This window comes from Trachypithecus francoisi, unplaced genomic scaffold, assembly GCF_009764315.1.
Source record: "Trachypithecus francoisi isolate TF-2019V2 unplaced genomic scaffold, Tfra_2.0 Lachesis_group20, whole genome shotgun sequence".
Lineage (NCBI taxonomy): Eukaryota > Metazoa > Chordata > Mammalia > Primates > Cercopithecidae > Trachypithecus > Trachypithecus francoisi.
In genome coordinates, this window is record NW_022681466.1 from 69,964,165 (window position 1) to 69,981,907 (window position 17,743).

General features: G+C 58.1%; 1 protein-coding gene across 3 annotated transcripts in view; it reads right to left on the bottom strand.

Annotated features, from left to right (window-relative positions):
* Nucleotides 1–2,202: 2,202 nt before the first annotated feature.
* Nucleotides 2,203–17,743, bottom strand: part of SGSM2 (small G protein signaling modulator 2) — a 43,278-nt gene continuing 27,737 nt past the window's right edge. Inside the window, exons 12-24 of one of the 3 annotated variants that reach the window (XM_033185124.1) lie at nt 15,871–16,005; nt 11,891–12,044; nt 11,050–11,114; nt 10,816–10,961; nt 10,226–10,354; nt 9,794–9,976; nt 7,530–7,916; nt 7,191–7,267; nt 6,580–6,662; nt 6,232–6,341; nt 5,150–5,246; nt 3,947–4,114; nt 2,203–3,713 (exon numbers count right to left, since the gene is read on the bottom strand). In XM_033185124.1, coding sequence (XP_033041015.1) covers nt 3,625–3,713; nt 3,947–4,114; nt 5,150–5,246; nt 6,232–6,341; nt 6,580–6,662; nt 7,191–7,267; nt 7,530–7,916; nt 9,794–9,976; nt 10,226–10,354; nt 10,816–10,961; nt 11,050–11,114; nt 11,891–12,044; nt 15,871–16,005 — 1,823 coding nt within the window. In that variant the 3' untranslated portion in view covers nt 2,203–3,624. Of the gene's footprint in view, nt 3,714–3,946; nt 4,115–5,149; nt 5,247–6,231; nt 6,342–6,579; nt 6,663–7,142; nt 7,268–7,529; nt 7,917–9,793; nt 9,977–10,225; nt 10,355–10,815; nt 10,962–11,049; nt 11,115–11,890; nt 12,045–15,870; nt 16,006–17,743 lie in introns of all 3 variants that reach the window. The other 2 variants (XM_033185123.1, XM_033185126.1) reach the window with 2 other exon arrangements.

Below are 17,743 nucleotides of genomic sequence, written 5' to 3' on the forward strand. Positions count from 1 at the left end.
CCAGTCCCCGCAGGGGAGACAGACTCTGCGTCTCTTCCTGAGGTGGGGTGGGTAGGGGTTACCCTTGAGGAAGGGAGTGGTGTCTTGGATCCTGTTCTCTGAAAGAGAAGGGTTGACTTCAAAAAGTTCAGGCTGGGCGCAGTGGCTCACGCCTGTAATCCCAGCACTTTGAGAGGCTGAGGTGGGCGGATCACCTGAGGTCAGGAGTTCGAGGCCAGTCTGGCCAACATGGCGAAACCCCATCTCTACTACAAATACAAAAATGAACCGGGCGTGGTGGTGCCGTAGTGCCAGCTACTCAGGAGGCTGAGGCAGGAGAATCATTTGAACCCGGGGGGCGGAGGCTGCAGTGAGCCGAGATCCTGCCACTGCACTCCAGCCCCAGAGACAGAGCGAGACTCTGTCTCAAAAAAATTTTAAAACATTAAAATGAAAGTTCTGAATCCAGCCCTCCCCACTGCCCATTTCACTTGTGGGATGCGGGCTCCCTCTGCTGGTAGCTCCCGGAAGAGCTGGCTCACTTCCATTAGCCCACTAGTGCCGCTTTAGGGAAGATGGAGGGTGAGGGTTAACTCTGCCTGGGTGCGTACTCTGTGCCAGGCCCTGTGCCCACTGGGAACACAAATGAAGACCCTCCCCTGGCAGTGATGATTTGGCTGTCATCTGAGGGCTGTCACTAACTCTTTAGGCAGAAGCTGTACTCAAAGCTCCCCCTCACCCACAGCTCAGCTGAAGCTTGTAAGAAAGGGGCCTGTGGTCAGGATCAAGTATGAATCCAGGTGTGTCCGTTTACCAGCTCCTGTTCCGTAAGAGGAAGACCTGACTTTCCAGAGTGCGAAGGTTCCTTGAGATGGTGTTTTGAGAGCCCGCTGTGCTGCTTGCTCTTCCTACCCCCAGCTGTCCCATGGTTTTGGCTTCGGGATTCCCTCTGGTCCCAGGATCCCAGTCCAGTAGTCTGGGGGAGTAGGGCAGGATGGAAGTGTGTGAAGGAACTGGGTTACTCCCAGCTAGGTGAAATTCCCTTTAGGTGGTCGCAGCAAAGGGAATTCTGATTCCTCCAGGCAACAGTCAGCTGGTGGGTGGGGGGTGTTCCCCGGAAGGGCTCATCAAGTTCCCTGGCCCCAGAGCTCTTTGCGTCAACTAGTTTCTTTGTTTGGGCAGCTCTGGCCACTAGTCTGTATTCTTTCCTAAAAGCTGGGTTCAGGGCCAGGTGCAGTGGCTCAAGCCTGTAATCCCAGCACTTTGGGAGGCCAAGGTGGGAGGACTGCTTGAGGCCAGAGTTCAAGACCAGCCTGAGCAACACAGTGAGCCTCTGCCTCTACCAAAAGAATATAAAAATTAGCCATGGTGGTGCGCCTGTAGCCCTAGCTACTTGGGAGGCTGAGTTGGGAGGATCGCTTGAGCCTAGGAGTTCAAGGCTGCAGTGAGCCATGATCATACCATTGCACTCCATCCTGGGAGAGACAGCAAGATTCTTTGTCTGTCTGTCTCTCTCTCTCTATATATATACACACACACATATATATATAAAATAAAGCTGGGTTCAGCCTGCTAGGACCATGGGCTTATAGCTTTGAGTGAGTGGACAACAGACCCTAACGTCCAGGAAGCCAGTGTCCTCTAGAACAGAAAACATGTTGGGTGACTGGTGTCTTCTCCCTGGAGCCATCGACGATGGGACCAGTAACACTCCGGTTGGGGAAGGGCAGGAAGAGAGGTGGAGACCTGTTACAGCTGGGCCTGTCCATAGCTCAGCAGGGTCTGACTCCTCCTGACACTCCCCTCAGGCCTCTCAGACAGTGCTCAGGGGGTGAGAGCCACACCCACAGGGCAGCTCCATCGCCACCGGCTGCAGTGGCATAGTCAAGCTCCAGTTTTTCATTGCAGCCTGGTCAGGAGGGCAGGCAGGGGGTAGGGATGGGACAGGGACCTTCTCTCATCCACAGGCTAGAGGGGCCACTGGTCATCGTGAGATGGGGCCATGACTCTGGGGTGAGGTCCCCTGAAGGGTGCCGAGTACTTGAGGTTTGGCTATCAAATCACCCCTACTTCCTGACCAGCCCACACCCTCCAGACTGGCGGCTGGGGTACCTCTCTCTTAGAAACTTTAGTACTTTTTGCTGTCCTCGCCTTTTGGGGCTGGCCAACTGTGGCGCTTAAAGAAGGCATGTGGTCTCTCAGTGTCCAGTCCCAGAGGCGTCCGTGTTGACAAACGCTGTTTATTGGTCTGTTACACAGAAGAGTATAGTTTCTGAGGCAAAAACCATACACACTCTGCTCCTCACAAAACCATGGAGTTACTAAGGCAGGCACACGATGGCCACACGTGCTTGGTGGAGGCCGAGGACTCATGGACAACAAGGACGGTCTGGCCCCCAGACAGGCTGTGCAGTGCCCGGGGGCAGGGCTGGGCTGGGAGGCTGTCCTGGGTGCAGAAGGGTGCGGGGTCCTTTGTCATGTTTCTCAAATGCAGAATCGGCCAGACTTTGGTGGCTGTGGACAGGCCCAGCCCCAGGCAGGGCCTCCAGGTCCCAGGGCAAGGCCTAGCCTGCGTGTGTTAGGGTAGAGGAGGAAGTGGGGATGGCCAAGCAAGCAGCACGCCTAGGCCTGGGGGCAGGAGCTATGCCCTTCCTGGCACCCCCGTGTACACAGCTCCTCCAAGGGGTTTCTGGGTTCCTAGGCCTCCTGGCATCCTGCGATGCATGTGGAAGGCAGAGCTAGCTTTGCTTCTCACCAGGGACAGAAGGGACACCCATGCATCCCCTGCCTTCCCCAGCCCCAGGGACGCAGCAGATGTCCGCGACAGATAATGGGCTGCCCCAGAACTGAGGCCTGTCCCTGAGAGGAGGCTGTGACCAGACTGCTCCCCTACACAATCACCCTGGCATTCCTCAGAGCAAGTGCTCCGGTCGCATTCCAGATCATCCACTGGCAAGAGCGTCACTTACACGTGGTTTTCAGAGAAGTAGCTAATACAGAACGTGAGGGTGGGGTGGCAGGAGTGAGGCTGGAGACACACAGCGGTACATTGCACAGGGCCGGGAGGCCTGGCGGTCACCTCAGGTGGCCAAAGGCAGTGGCAGTGCTGCTGAGGTGGGCTGCTCCCGCCCAGGGGCCACATCTTCTGACTGCCCCAGAATCTCAGGGGGGCGGCCTGAAGGCGACCCAGGCCTCCTGCACCCAGGACATATGCCTAAACCGGCAGCATTTCTGGCTGCTCCAGCTGGGGCTGGTGCACACACAATATATTGGGGCTGCAAAGGGACCCTCAGACAGGACACAGCATGGAGCCTCTCCCCTCTGCCACCCCAGCTAAGTAGGGCCCAGGCCACTATAGCCCGTTATCATGGGGAGTAGAGTAGGTGTGTCCCCCAGGGCAGCTGCTCCGAGGCTGGCGGCTCCCATCCTGGCCCTGATCTGAGGGCATCCTGGCCCCTGGCTTGCCCTGCAGGGTCAGCACTGCCGGGAGTCGGATCCCAGGCTCACAGTCACTTTGTCAGGAACAGAGGTGGGGTCGGCTGGTGGCTGGGGCGGTCTGGGTGGTGATTCTCCTGCACCTCTCCCTGCCGGAGCCCAGGCGCCCGAGGTCCAGGCTCTGTACGGCTGCTGCCTCCTGGCCCCAGCTCACTTGTTCTCTATGAGCAGCTGCACCTTGTGGACGAGGTCCCGGGCGAGCCGCAGGATCTCCTGGGCATCGTGATGCTCAGCGCGTTCTGGGGGGAAACATGGACAGCTGTAGGGAGGCCCCAGAGAAAGGGCAGCAGGCTGGGAGGTGGCTGACTGACTACCTTGCTCTGTTTCCATCTGCTCTGCTAGATTCTTGACATCCCTGCCTTTGGGGAAGGGCCCCCAGAATTCCTGAGAACCCTCCAACTGTGTGCAGGGCAGAGGTGGGGGCCTCCACACCCCTGCTTGCGGCAGCCGGGATGGCTGGAGCAGCTCGTACCGTTGAAAAACTTGATGATGTCGGTGAAGTCCATGTTGTTGTCGCGGATGACCTCTCGGTAGGCCTCCACCAGGGCCAGGGCGATGAACAGGACAAAGTGCTCCGACGAGATGTGCCTGGCTGCCCAGATCACCTCCCACACAGCAAACACATCCTCGTACAGCAGTTCTGGGGATAGTAAGCGGCTGCTGCTCACCTGTCCCAGCCGCATTCTGGGGCTAAGGCTGGGATTGAGGCTGAGGCTGAGGCTGAGGCTGAGGCTGGGGCTGGGGCTGACACTGACTGGCCTGGCTGGCTGCTCATGGGCCTCTAAATGGAGCCAGGTGAGGAGTCAGAGCTTCAGGAGCCAAAGTCCTGGGATTCTCTCCATGACACAGCCTGGCTCAAGAATGGGGGTTCTGTACCCCATACCAAGGCCCCGTCCTTTTCTTGGGTAATATCTGCACACTGAGTTCCTGCAGACTTTATGCCTGCATTTCAGCCGGGCAGCTCCGTCACGGGCCTCCCGTTTTGGTGCTCAGGAATGCTTTGGTTTGAAAAAAGTTCCCCAAACCATGACCTATGAGAGTTATAATTGTCAACCCTGGCAGCACTTTGGGAGATTTTGTTTTCTTTTTAATTTTTTCTTTTTTTTTTTTTTTTGAGACAGAGTCTGGCTCTGTTGCCCAGGCTGGAGTGCAGTGGTGCAATCTCAGCTCACTGTAACCTCACCTCCACTACAGGCACCCGCCACCACGCCTGGCTGATTTTTGTATTTTTAGTAGAGACGGAGTTTCGTTGGCCAGGCTGGCCTCGAACCCCTGACCTCAAGTGATCTGCTTGCCTCGGCCTCCCAAAGTGCTGGGATTACAGGTATGAGCCACTGCACCCAGCCAAATTTTTTTCTTTCTATTTTAGAAATTAAAGACAGGGTCTGGCTATGTTGCCCAGGCTGGTCTCAAGTTCCTGGGCTCAGGCAATCCTCTCATCTTGACTTCCCAAAGTGCTGGGATTATAGGCATGAGCCACTGTGTCTGGTCAGGGAGCATTTAAGAACACATAGGCCCAGGCAGCCACAGTTAGTAAGTCTGGGGCTGGGTGGGGCCCAGGGTACTGGTAGTTTTTTAAAGCTCCCCAGGTGGTTCCAAGGTCCGGTTAGGATTGAGAACTGTTGGCTTTGGGGACTGCCCCAACCTCAGCCCCATGATCCAACCCACTTCTTACCCCTCTTAAAATCCAGCAGGAACCAGCGATAACAGAAGTAGAAGTGGGTGTAGTCTCCATTCTGATGCATCAGCTCAAACAGCTCTGAGTCCAGGATCTTATGTGGGTGGGAAAAGGGAGAGCCCTGAGCCGATGCTTCTCCTCTCTGGCCACCACTCACCCTCTGCTCACGCCCAGGGATGCACGCGATCCCCAGACTTGGCAGTGGGTCTGTCTGTTGCCCCGTGCCCCGCGGTGCGATCCCCAGACCTGGCAGTGGGTCTGTCTGTTGCCCCGTGCCCCGCGGTGCGATCCCCAGACCTGGCAGTGGGTCTGTCTGTTGCCCCGTGCCCTGCGGTGCGATCCCCAGACCTGGCAGTGGGTCTGTCTGTTGCCCCGTGCCCTGCGGTGTGATCCCCAGACCTGGCAGTGGGTCTGTCTGTTGCCCTGTGCCCCGCGGTGCACTCTCTCCCCCTCGGATCTCCTTGTGGAGGCTGGGTTGCTCCCTGCTACCCCTCCCATCACCCATCTCTCAGGGCTGCTTTTTATTTTTAGGGTTATATGATTTTCTGGGTATCTGATGTCATCAGCAACCCCTACTGTTCGCCAGAACGTTCATGGGCACGAGAATTCACACACACTCCTCAATTTCTAACACGGAGACCATGGGTTTTGGTTTTTTGTTTTTGAGGCGGAGTCTCGCTCTGTCGCCAGGCTGGAGTGCAGTGGCGCGATCTTGGCTCACTGCAACCTCCGCCTCTCGGGTTCGAGCGATTCTCCTGCCTCAGCCTCCTGAGTAGCTGGGACTACAGGCGCCCCCCAACGCCCAGCTAATTTTTGTATTTTTAGTAGAGGTGGGGTTTCACGATGTTGACCAGGCTGGTTTCAAACTCCTGACTTTGTCATCCGCCCGCCTCAGCCTCCCAAAGTGCTGGGATGACAGGCCTGAGCAGCCTAGCCCGGCCAAAACCATGTCTTTTAAAATGAAAGAAATTAAGTTTCTATGTCAAGTATGTTTTTGGAAAGCTCCCTAGCCTTCCTGTGGACGATGGACAAGCCTGGCACTGCCTGCTCCCGTGCCCATGGGTGGCAACCGGCCTCACCTGGATGAGGGAGCGCATGTTGGCAAAGTGGGTGTCCATGGCACCCCCGTTGGGGAAGTTCTGGCTCATCCTCTTCATGAGGTGGCTGAAGCAGCTATAGGCCAGCTGATCTGAGGGGAGACCCGGGTAAAGCTGGCAGGGCAGGAGACTCGGGACAGGGCTGGCTCCCATTCCTGCTCTTCCAGACCTGGCCACCCTCTCGTCCTTTTTCCAGCTTCTGCAGCCTAGTCCCACGTCCCATCCCTCACCGTTGTTGAGGGGAACTAGGAGAGGTGCCCAGTCCCACGTCCCCCATCCCTCACTGTTGTCTAGGGTGACCGGGAGAGGTGCTCATCCCCCATCCCTCACCGTTGTCGAGGGTGACCAGGAGAGGGGCCAGCAGATCGCACATGCCCTGCACATAGCCCACGTCCAGGTGTTCCCACACGTAGCTGAAAGGCACGGGCAGTCACTGTGGCTGTGCCCCATTCTTCCCTCCCTCGGGATCCCTGGGGAAAAGGCCTCCAGAGCCACCTGCCGCCCGGAAGTCAGCCTTTCCCCGACCCTAAGCCATGTACTGTGCACCCCCCACAGGGAGACAATGGGGAACAACCCACGGGCCCCCCCAGGCCCTCAGGACTTAGGGAGAGACAAGGCGTCATGCTTGGTAGGTGGGGCACGGGGGCGGGATGAGGGGCACTTCCTGAGGAAGTGCAGCTGAAGTGGAGGTCTGCTGACCTCTAAGAATGAAGAAGGGCGGGGAAGGGGTGCTGCAGGGAAGAAGCTCTCCAGGCAGGGGAGCCAAGTGGGACTCGGGAGCAGGAGGGAGGAGCAGGGCACCTTCCGGACCTCATCTTTCAGAGTAACTGGCGGGAGCCAGAGTGCGGGGGCAGGGTCCCGCCTGGCACCCTGAGCCCCGCCCCACAAGGCACCTGCACATGACGTCTCTGAGCCTCTCAAGGTTGGAGGGCGTGAAGTACCAGTAGTTGCGGTCACATCTCTGCACATCCTTGTCTATGCGGTGCAGGTTTAAGGCCACAGTGTCCAGTAATTCTATCTGGAAGAGTGGAGGGCCCTCAAGCATGAGACCGGGCAGCCCTTCCCAGGCTGGGGGCAGAATGTGCCCCAAGAAATGCAGCAAAACAGGGAACCCCGAGACCAGAACGAGTCCCCTGGGGATGCTGAGAAATGGGCTCAGAACTCCCTTCCAGGGCAGTCAGGGCACCCCGCCTTCCACCCCGCCAGCCCTTCCTCAGCTCTGGGATGTCAGGAGGGCCGCTGGGGCGGCTGGGAACAGTGCCTGGGGAGCATGTACGCACAGTGTAGGCAGCTGCACACACAGCTGCAAGCTCCTCCCCCGCCTCCAGTTCTCCGGCCTGAGGAGGCTTCTCCTGGCTGGGATCCTGGGGCTCCGTGAAAGTGTGAGCTGCAGGGCTGGGCCCACTGGGGCCTTCCTCCCCGCCGCCGTCCTCCTCTTCGAAGCCTACGCTCTGCCCCTCATCTAGGCTTGACTGGATGCCCGAGGCCACGGAGTAATTGCGAGAGGAGGGCAGTCCTGAGTCTGGAGAGTCGAACTCCACGGAATGCTGCTGCTCCACCGCGGCGGTGCCCGGCGTCCCGGCTCCTGCTTCCTGCTCAGGCTTTGGTCTGGAATCTTCAGGGTCCTGGGGCCCCGGGGGCTCCAGTTCATCCACAGAGATAAACACCTGGTGGGTGAACACAGGGCGGCTCCACCTTCACTCTAGCACCTTCCCGCAGCCTCCTCGGCCAGAAGGGAGCTGGAATGCAAAACTCTTCACCCCCCCCCCCCACAGCCCCCAACACCGTGGCCGCCAGGGAGCACCAAGCCAGCTTCCGACCCAGCCGGCCAGGCGGAGAGCAGCCTCTGGCCAAACATGAAGACACCGCCTTCAGCCCTGCTTGACGGACAGCTCCAGGTCTTCCTGTGGCTACTGAAGGGAAGAAAGGGAGCCAAAGGGCTGAACGCTCAATGGCCAGTTTGAACTAAGTCTCGTGCTCGAAATGCCTAAAGTCATGAGAACAGGAGAACGGCCTTAGTGTTTTGGGGTGGCTGCCAGGACACCCTGGGTGGAGAGAAGGCTAAAGCTTTTAGGAAAAACAAGTTTTTCCTTATTTTCAGTATTGAATGTTCAGCAGGACAAGACAGGAGCATTCTGTGACAAGTACCCAGTCAGCTCCACTAGCCGTCAGGCAAGGTGGGGAGACGTAAGAAGGAAAAGCAGACATTCTACCGAGTAGACACAGTCCACCACTGTGGACAAGGCACGGGGAAGAGAAGAGACGCACAGAGACTCTTTGGGATTTTTCTTTCTCTATGTTGACCACGTAGGGAAAGCGACGGTAAAAGCAGTTTCTACTTTGGGCAGGAAACATGAAGTGCTGGGTAAGGCCACAGTTCTGTGGCAACCGAATATGCCAGTGAGGAAGGCTACTGCTGTCCATGAGCTCAGCAGCCGGGCACTGGCACAGACTAAGATTTTTACAAAACCCAAAGCCAGAGAGAGGGAGAATGTGTTCCTGAATAGGGGATTAAGAACAAAGCATGTGGGAAATGAGAATGTGCCTTGTTAGTGTTCTCTCTCTCTCTCTCTCTCTCTCTCTTTCTTTCTTTCTTTCTGAGGCAGGGTCTCACTCCATGGCCCAGGCTAGAGTGCAGTGGTGGGATCACGGCTCACTGCAGCCTCAACCTCCACGGCTCAAGTGGTCCACCCACCTCAGCCTCCCAAGTAGCTGGGACCACAGGTGCACCCCAACACATGCGGCTAATGTTTGCATTTGTTGGTTGCCCAGGCTGGTCTTGAATTCTTGAACTCAAGCCGTCCTCCAACCTCTGCCTCCCAAAGTGTTGCAATTATAGGCATGAGCCACCACACCCAGCCAGTTAGATTTAACTTACTTCAACTTACATTTTCTGTTAATGTTAGTAAGGATTTAGTAAAGTAACAAGAATACACAATAAAGAGGGGTGTATGGCAGGGGTGATGCCAGAAAGAGCTACTCTCTTGTGCTCTGAGTGAGCCTGGCATAGTCCTGTGCAGTGACAGGCAACAACATGGGAGGAAGGATCTCGCCAGTCGACACCAATGGGACTGCTCTGCGGGCTCCCCTGTTCTCAGGCCCACAGCTCTCAGGAAGCCTCTACAATCAGAGGATGTGGGTGGAGAGGGGAAACTGAGGCCCAGAGACGGGAAGTTCTTGCCCAGAAACATTCATCTTGTCAGTAGTGGATCTGGGACTAGAGCCCAGCACTGCCTGTTGCCAGCTTTGAGGTCTTTCTACAAGGAGGAGGGCGTCCCTAAATCCCAGTAAGTCCATCTTTCCCTCTAGTTGGCTAAAACTGAGCACAATGCACGCTCTCACTTTATTCCTACAATACCCAGAGAAATAGGTGGTAGAGGCACAGTTAGCCATTTCTAGTTGGAGAAAATGAGACACAGGCACATTAGGCCTTTCTCGCGGGTCCCCACTAGTTCCCAGAGGTCAGGCTGGTGCTCAGGATCACTGTGCATAAAATGCGGGTGGCCCCCAAGATCCCCAACCCTCCAGGTCCCGTGTGGCTCACATCGTTGCTGATGGTGGAGTCGCGGTGAATGAGGCGCTGCACGTGGCTGTCGATGCTGCTGCCCGAGGAGAACTTGGTGCGTGTGGCTGGGTGGGCCTCCCGCTCCCGCTGCCTCACCACCACCTCGCAGGCCTTCCACTCTGCCAACACCTGCTGGTACCTTGCTGCCACCACTGCATCCACCTGTACTCAGACCACACCACAACCATGGGGGAAGCGTGCACCAGGCCCTCCCCTTCAGGAGCTGGGCCTGCACTGGACCTTGGGTCCTGAGTCTCAGACTCAAGACGGGCCTCAGGGTAAGGGCGGTCGAGCTGCCCTGCCATGCTTCTTTCTGGCTGGGAAGGGGCTGAGGCTTCCAAGGTCCCCTCCCTGGCGTCCCCTGGCCCAGCTCCCCATCTCACCAGCCCCATGGGAACAGGCTCCTCTTACCTGCTCCATCTCCTTCTTGCTCATGCCGAACGTGTAGTGGCCAAGCAGAAAGGGCCAGACGTCCTTGCGGATCTCGTGCTCTATGCCTCCGTAGTACACTTGCCGCAGCAGCTCCAGCTCTTTGTAGTTCTGAGGGACCCGGGCAGTCAAGACCATGCAGCCTCCACGGTCACTGTGGCCCAGCTCGGGGAGCCCCATCCCACAGAGAATGGGCTGGGCCGGGGCCTCTAGTGACTGCTGAAGCGCAGGCAAAGCCTGCTTTGGGGTGGCCACACCCTCCCGTGCCCGGCTCCCGCGGGGTGAGATCTCGTTCTGCTCTCCTTCCTTATGGGGCAGGACATGGCGCCCGGAGAGAGGCCGAGCTTTATCCAGGACCACAGGGCGATGTGGACGCAGGACAGCTTCCCAGTCTAGCCCCCTTCCTGTGTCAGCCCCATGCCCAGATGCAAGAGATTCTGCCAGGACCCCGGTCACTCCGTGGCATCGGCCCTGGCCTGTCAGCCGTGCCCACTGCCACATTTTACCCCGAAGCCCTCACTCCTGCCCGCCCCAGCCCCTCGCCTGTGGCCCTGGAACCCCAGGGTTGGCACCTTTTTGTCCTTCTGATACTTGTTCCACGTGTCCTTGGTGAGGCCTGCGGAGGCCCCCGGGGGCCGGTCAGGTGGAATAATGCTATGGTGCACCAGCGCTGACAGATGGGTCCGCACCGTGGACAGGTGGCGGCAGTGTGCCAGCCCTGCAGTGGGCGGCAGTGGGCAGCGGGGGGCTGGGACCCAGGGTCACCTGCCCCCAGCCCGCCACAGCCCAGCGCGCCCCACACTCACAGCCGTAGAAGGCCCGGGACATGATCTGCCTCTTCATGCTCTCACACAGTAACCTGAGCGGTAACCTGTGGGAACAATCGGCTCAGCGGGGAGGGGCCACGGCCCCTCTGGTGGGAGGAGAGAGAGAAGGGAGGAGGTTCTGTCCTGGGGGGCAGGTAAGGCACTGGGGAGGGTGCGAGGAGGAGGAGCCGCAGCCCAGCAGCCGTCAGTGGGCGCCCTGTCCCTGCCTGCCACCCCGGATAGAGCTGCTGTGGGGCCCCCGCCTGGCCCCCAACCACCTGGGGATCTTGGTGAATGAACTTCACCTATGTGAATCTTTGTTTCCTCATGTGAAAAATGGAGAGAGGCACCGGACGGTCATCAAGATTAATAAACAAAAGACGAAGTAAAGGTAAAAGAGCACACCTCCCATAAAAGCCATTCACTCACTGCCCTGGCACACGGCAGGTGGCTGCTGAGTGTCCTCAGGTGGACGGCCTGTCAGCAGGGTCTGTGTGCACATCGGGAAGGGGAGCTCATGGGGACTGAGCCGACGATGTGCCGGGCACAACTCTGGACAGTCGCTGGGGTTCTCTCTCATTCCGTCCTCACAAGTACCGTAGGCAGCAAGTGGCATCATCCCCATTTTACAGATGAGGAAATTGAGGTTCAGACATGTCGAGGCTCACGGTAATTCCGTAACTTGCAAGTCATGTGGGTAGCAAAAGTGAAATTTGAACCCAGGTCTGTCCCACTCTAGAGGCTACCCTGTCGCGCAAGTGACACGGCCTTTAAGGAAAGATGGACGCACATGTGGCCGGACACGCTAACGGGAAGCTGGAGCCGAGCGCTGCCCACTCACCGGTCGGGGATGCAGCTACAGTGGCTGGGGGTTGCATGTGGGGAGCTGCTGGAGGAGCAGGAGAGGCAGGAGGAGCCCTGACTGCACAGGGGCTCCAGGTGCCAGGCTGGCAGGCTGGGCCCAAAGCCTTGCATCTCGATCATGTCACCAGCATCTGAGGGCAGGAAGGATGGCATGGTCAGGGCCTGAGAAGCCTTCTCTCCCAGGCACCCTGCAGCATGCCCACCTCTGTGCCCAGAGCTGCAGAATCAAGTCACCCATGGGTGGAAAAGCACAGAGGTGGGGACTGCCTGGTCCAGATCCCAGAGATGGAGACAGTAAGGAGAGAGGGCGCCTGACACTTCCTAGCCTCCAGCAAGCCTGGAGAGGGGCAGCAAGGCGTCGTTCTGCATGTGGTAAAATACTTGGACTGAGTCTTGGGTGATTGTGCCTATAGCTCTATCTTGCGACCAGCAAGCCCTTGCTTTTCTAGAGGGAAGGGAAAGAAAGAGAAGGAACAAAGACCTGAGCTCCCCAAAGTGCCACCAGCTAGCTTAGCCTTCAAGGATTCAGCTTGGTCCTCTTGGCAAACTCTGAGATGCTCAAGGTGTCCAGGGAGTCCCCACTGTTCAAAGCCCCTGAGGAATCTGAGTCACCTGCCCGTAGGCCTGACTCTTCTAGGGGAGTCTAGATCTGGTGGCCAGTGGCTACGGGTGAGCAGTGCCCCGTGCCCAGGCCAGGCACCCCTGCTGCCAGCTCCCACGGGCCCTTTCTGAGTTCTACTCCATCCCTGCCTAGCCTGAGAGCTCTTAGCATGGCGGCCTCCCGAAAATACCAGCGAGTTGGATGGAAGCCACAGGTCCCAGGGCTACGAGGCCACTGCGGGAGTGGGGGTGGTGGTGGGCACAGAGGCCCACCATCCAATGTGACAGAGAAGAACAGGCCCAGTTGCAGCCTCAGAAGATGACTCCTTGGACACAGCTATGCTGCCAGCAGACAGGGCCTGCTCAGCCAGCCCAGGTGGTCTGAATCAGAACTCAAGACCCTTGAGAGCTTCCAGGGTCCAAGTGGGGCAGGGCACTGCTTAAGGGGGACTCTGGCAGGTCCAGTGAGCCACAGAGATGAAGGCAAGTGAGAGAGGAAGTGGAAGCACTGGGGGTGATGCCAGAAGGGAGGGAGAGAGTGAGAAGAGTTCGGAAGAACAGGGACGGAGAGCCGTGTGTGCTGAGGGGGTCCTGTTGGCAGCGGTTTGCTTGGCTGGCTCAGCCTGGGCCGGGGCCCACCGTGGCCTGCTACAGGCGTGGGCCTGGCTTCGGTGGGAGCTGGACTCCAGCTCTGGGTGTGCCTTGGTGGGGAGGGCTGAGCTGAGCCCCTTTCAGTTCCCTCAGCGGTTGCCCTGCCTTGGCCGGGGCGCTCTTCCCAGACCCACAGCCGTGAGTTTTGCAGGTATCTGGCACTTCAGCTCCACCAGGAGGCAAATTAAGGGAACACACGTGGGAGGAGGGGCTGCGGCTCTGGGAGTGAGGGCGTTGCAAGCCATGCCTGAGACTCTGGGAGGAAGGAGAGGGTGCAGGTGCAGTAGGGCAGGAGCCCAGCTCAGGCCCCTGCAGGAGGAAGGCGAGAAGAGGACAGTCCCGGGAGGAGCCGGGGTGGGAAGAGGCCCAGCCAGGCAGGCAGCAGGCAACAGGCGGGCAGGCAGGGAGGGCAACAGGGGCGAGGGCGGGGGTGGGCAAAGGGAACCAAGCTCATGCCCAGAAAGGAGGCCCAGCCAAGGCATGTCTCCTGGGTCAATGCTCTTCACCTTAATCCTCCAGGAAGGAGCTGAACCAGCCACATTCGAACACTGTGTCTCTGAACGAGCCCAGTGCAGACAGCTGGGGCTATGGCGTGACTGAGTGAGGGCGCAGGCTGGACGGGGGGTCTGCTGGGTCGGCTTTGACTCTGACCCTCTCCTCTGAGCATGAGGAAAGTGTAAAGCATGAAAACAGTGTGGTGAACCCCACAGCCCCTAAGACTCCGAGTGAAAGGTGCGTGGCCTGGAGCAGAATTAGAGTGAATAGCATCTCTGCTCTGTGGGGAGGCAGCAGGAAAAGGAAGGGGAGAGGAAGAGGGAGGGAGAGGAAATCTGGACACCCCGCCACTGATTCACATGCACAAGTCAAGCATGTTGCAGGCCTGAAAAGCAACAGCTGGCAGAACGGACTCAACAGTGTTGTCATTATGGACTGGAGTGCAGGTGGGGAGCCCCCATTCCCCAGCATCTCCCCAGCCGCCTGCTGATTCTGCTCTTACGCCTCCTCTCCTTTCCCAAGTATTAGGGGCCCAGAAGTTCCACACTGGGTTGGCCTAGCCCCTGAGTTCTTGAGAGGATACACAGGTGAGCCCTGAGGCCTCTGGACCCCTGGAAGTGGGCCTGGAAGTTTCTCTGATCCTGGAGGCCTCAACCCTGAGACTAGTCAGGGATAGGCTTTCTATCACCGAGTCTGTCAAGGGCTCTGCTAGGACCCTCCAGTCTCTAGCCTGACTACCAGTTCGTGGGGGAAGAAGTAGCTCTGTGGGTGCCCTCAGAGCTCAACCTTCCCACACTGCTCAGTCAGTCCACTGTAAATAGGCAACAGCCCCAAGTCCAGGTTTGCAAGGAACCAGATGGCAGGGGTGTGTGCAGGCAATAAACATCAGAAGCAGGATGTTCCCACCTAGGCCTGGCCTACAGGCTCATATTGGAAGGGCTGGGAGGGAGGGTGGGCAAGAGGGCAGGCGCCTGGCAGTAGGAGGGCAGCTGGCAGCGTGTGCGGAGGGTGTGCTGGGTGTATTCTAACACAGACCAGGCCGCCCTGCCTGCCCGGAGACTATTACTGGCTTAGTGGCCGGCTAAGGAACTGGGCTTCCCGGCAGAACTTTGTGGAAGCCTAAGGGGAGTGTGACGTATTTTGAGGGCATCCTCTGCAGGGCAGGGAAAGGGAGAAGCAATTGGTCGTGTGGCCTGGGAATGGGTGGGGATGGGGAAGCTCTCCTCGTCTCTGGGAGAACTGGCTTCAGCCTCTTCCTACCCGCCCTTCCTGGAGCACCCAGCCCAGTCCTCAGAGGTTGCCTGGCTGATTGCTTGCTGAAGAGAGTAGGGCTCCCTCTGTACCAAGCCAGCTCTGTGCTGGGAAAGATGGGTGGTAGGCAGAGGAACCCCGAGAGGCTGCGGGGACCACACTATCACCTCCAACAAAGGGGACCTCTCCGTTCATGGACCCTGAGGTTCCTGAGGGCAGGAACACAGCTGTCTTATATCCCTGGTCCAGGCGAAGAGACGGAGCTCTGGGAGAGTGAGGAACCTGCTCAAAACCGTCCAGTGAACCAGGGGCATATCTGGGGCGGGAGTTCATGTTGCCAGGCCCTGAGCCTGGCCCCTTCCTGGACACCATGCTGCAGCTATTTCTAGATTTCATGCCAAAGCACCAGGCCCTGCCTGCTGGGGCCCTCAGGCCTCCGGGGAAACTGAGCCCTGGGGCCCTTCCCATGGCAGCCCTCAACCCCTTGCCTGACCCAAAGCTGCTGCCCCTGCCCCAGGAAGGACCCGGTACCTCCGTCCTGTTTCTGTTAAGTCAGGAGTCAGAGGCACCAGGCCCAGAGGCTGGTCTTCCCAATCAGCAGAAAGAGTGGGAATTTGCCAGCCTGACCCCTGGAGGAGGAATGGGCTCAGAGAGCCACTCAGGGTGCCCAGGAGGCAATCAGATAATCAGACCTTCTTATTAGCAAATCCTCTTCCTTCTCAGGCACAAAGCGCCCTCCTCGCAGCCTGGAGCCGCCTGCCCTGGGCCAGGCCCTTTCCTTGCCGGCACCTGTCTGGCCTCCTTCTGCCCTCCCTGATCTGCCCCCTGATGGAAGGGATCTGCCCCAGGTGCAAGTCCCCTAATGCCAACACTGCCGTTCGCGCCCCTGTGGTGGGTGGCAGGTGGGCCCGGGAGGGAGGGTGGGGATGAGGTGGGTCAGGGAGAGGGAGGGATAAAAACCTTTCATCGGATTGGGAGCTGTGAGGTTCCGCGAGCAGATCATTGAGAGCATTGCGTGCAGTTTATCCTCCTCTTCCTCATCATCGTCCACCGAGGCCGCGCGGCTGGCCGCTAGGTGGTGGTAGTTAATAGTGACTGCTCAAAGAGAACAGCAAGAGGCAGAGGCGTGAGGACCCTCCTCCCTGGGCAGGACGGACTCCCTCCTTAAGGGGAGTGGAATGGAGGCCGGGGTCATCGTGATTCTGCAGGGCACAGAAGAGGGGAAGGGAGGGGACCAGAAAGCTCTTTGGATGATTTTCCTGGGACAGTGTGGAAAGAGGCAAGGGGCTGGGGCAGCTGCAGAGCCTCACTCTTCGGAGGCAGCCTCTCTAGGAAGAACAGAAGAGAGAGAACGGAAGTGGGGGGATGTGAAAGACGACCGGGACTGTTTGGAACGGGCTGGCAGCCCAGGAGGCCATCGGCCCTCGCACAGGCTGGGCATGACGGCTGGCAGATGGGTCCTGATCATTCTCTAGCTCCTCTCAGGCTGGACCAAATCTGAAGATCACTCCAAATCCCCTTTTCCAGACTATAAATTCCACTTTCTTCCCTCCCAGGAAAAGGAAAGGGTGTCCCCAGAGCTGTCCTCAAGGAGCTGGCGTCGCTGGGTGGAGTTTCAGCCTCTTGGTGCCCTGGCTTGCCCTTGGGGAGACGGTCCTTGAAGTGAAGTGACCAGGACTGGGAAATGGCAAAGATCGAAGAGGGGAGGCAGAGACTGGAGCAGCTAAACCAAGCAACAGCCTGAGATTAAGCACCGAGTGTGGAAACACATTCTGGCCAAAGATGTGTCTCCTTGTCAGGTACATCTGGGAGCGGGGACATCCCCGTGCTGTGTGCCCTCTGAGCCTGGGGGCGCTGTCTGTGCTGCGGCTGGGCAGTCTGGTCCCTAATACAGACACAACTTGTTGACAACTTTTTGGCACAAGTTAGGAAATTTAGGGAGTGGGTGTTCTTGTTGGCAATAAACGCTCTGGGCTGGCAAATTCCGCGACCTTAAGAAATTCTGCGACTTGTAAGAAAAACAAGTCTGGCCCACAGAAACCTAGGGGTAGCAGCAGCACTCTGACCAGAAAGGGAACTTTGGTGTTGGTAGATGCACACAGACAGATGGACCCCCTTTACCCCAGGGGTGTGTGTCCAGGGTGGGGCAGGACCCACAAGGGCCAAGCCACCTTTCTACCTGCCAGTCCCTAAAGGCCCCAGGCAGCCCCCAGTTTGTCTCTGATGCAACCTGCTACTTCAGCTAACGCTCATCAGTAGTTGGTTTGAGGAGGGCTCTGGCTCTAGGGGAGTCAGTGGACAATTTTCACCATCCAAAAAGAAGCGCTGGGCTGGGCGCAGTGGCTCACGCCTGTAATCCCAGCACTTTGGGAGGCTGAGGTGGGCGGATCACAAGGTCAGGAGTTTGAGACCAGCCTGGCCAATATGGTGAAACCCCGTCTCTACTAAAAATACAAAAATTAGCCGGGTGTGGTGGCAGGCACCTGTAATCCCAGCAACTCAGAGGGCTGAGGTATGAGGATTGCTTGAACCCGGGAGGCAGAGATTGCAGTGAGCTGAGATTGCGCCATTGCACTCCAGCCTGGGCGACAGAGTGAGACTCTGTTTCAAAAAAAAAAAAACAAAAAAGGAGCGCTGGTCCCATACCCGGGCTGTCTTCTGGGGGTCGGGGAGCAGGTGAAGAGCAATGGAGGGTTCCCCACCTTCTACTTCTAGTTTCTCTACGTATTTTACCCCTGGACAGGGTCCAAAAGGATAACTAAGAGTCTTGTGTAGTGCCATCTAGGTCTGGCGAGCTGAGAGTCCTGGGGTGGAGAAGTGGGGAGGGAGCTAG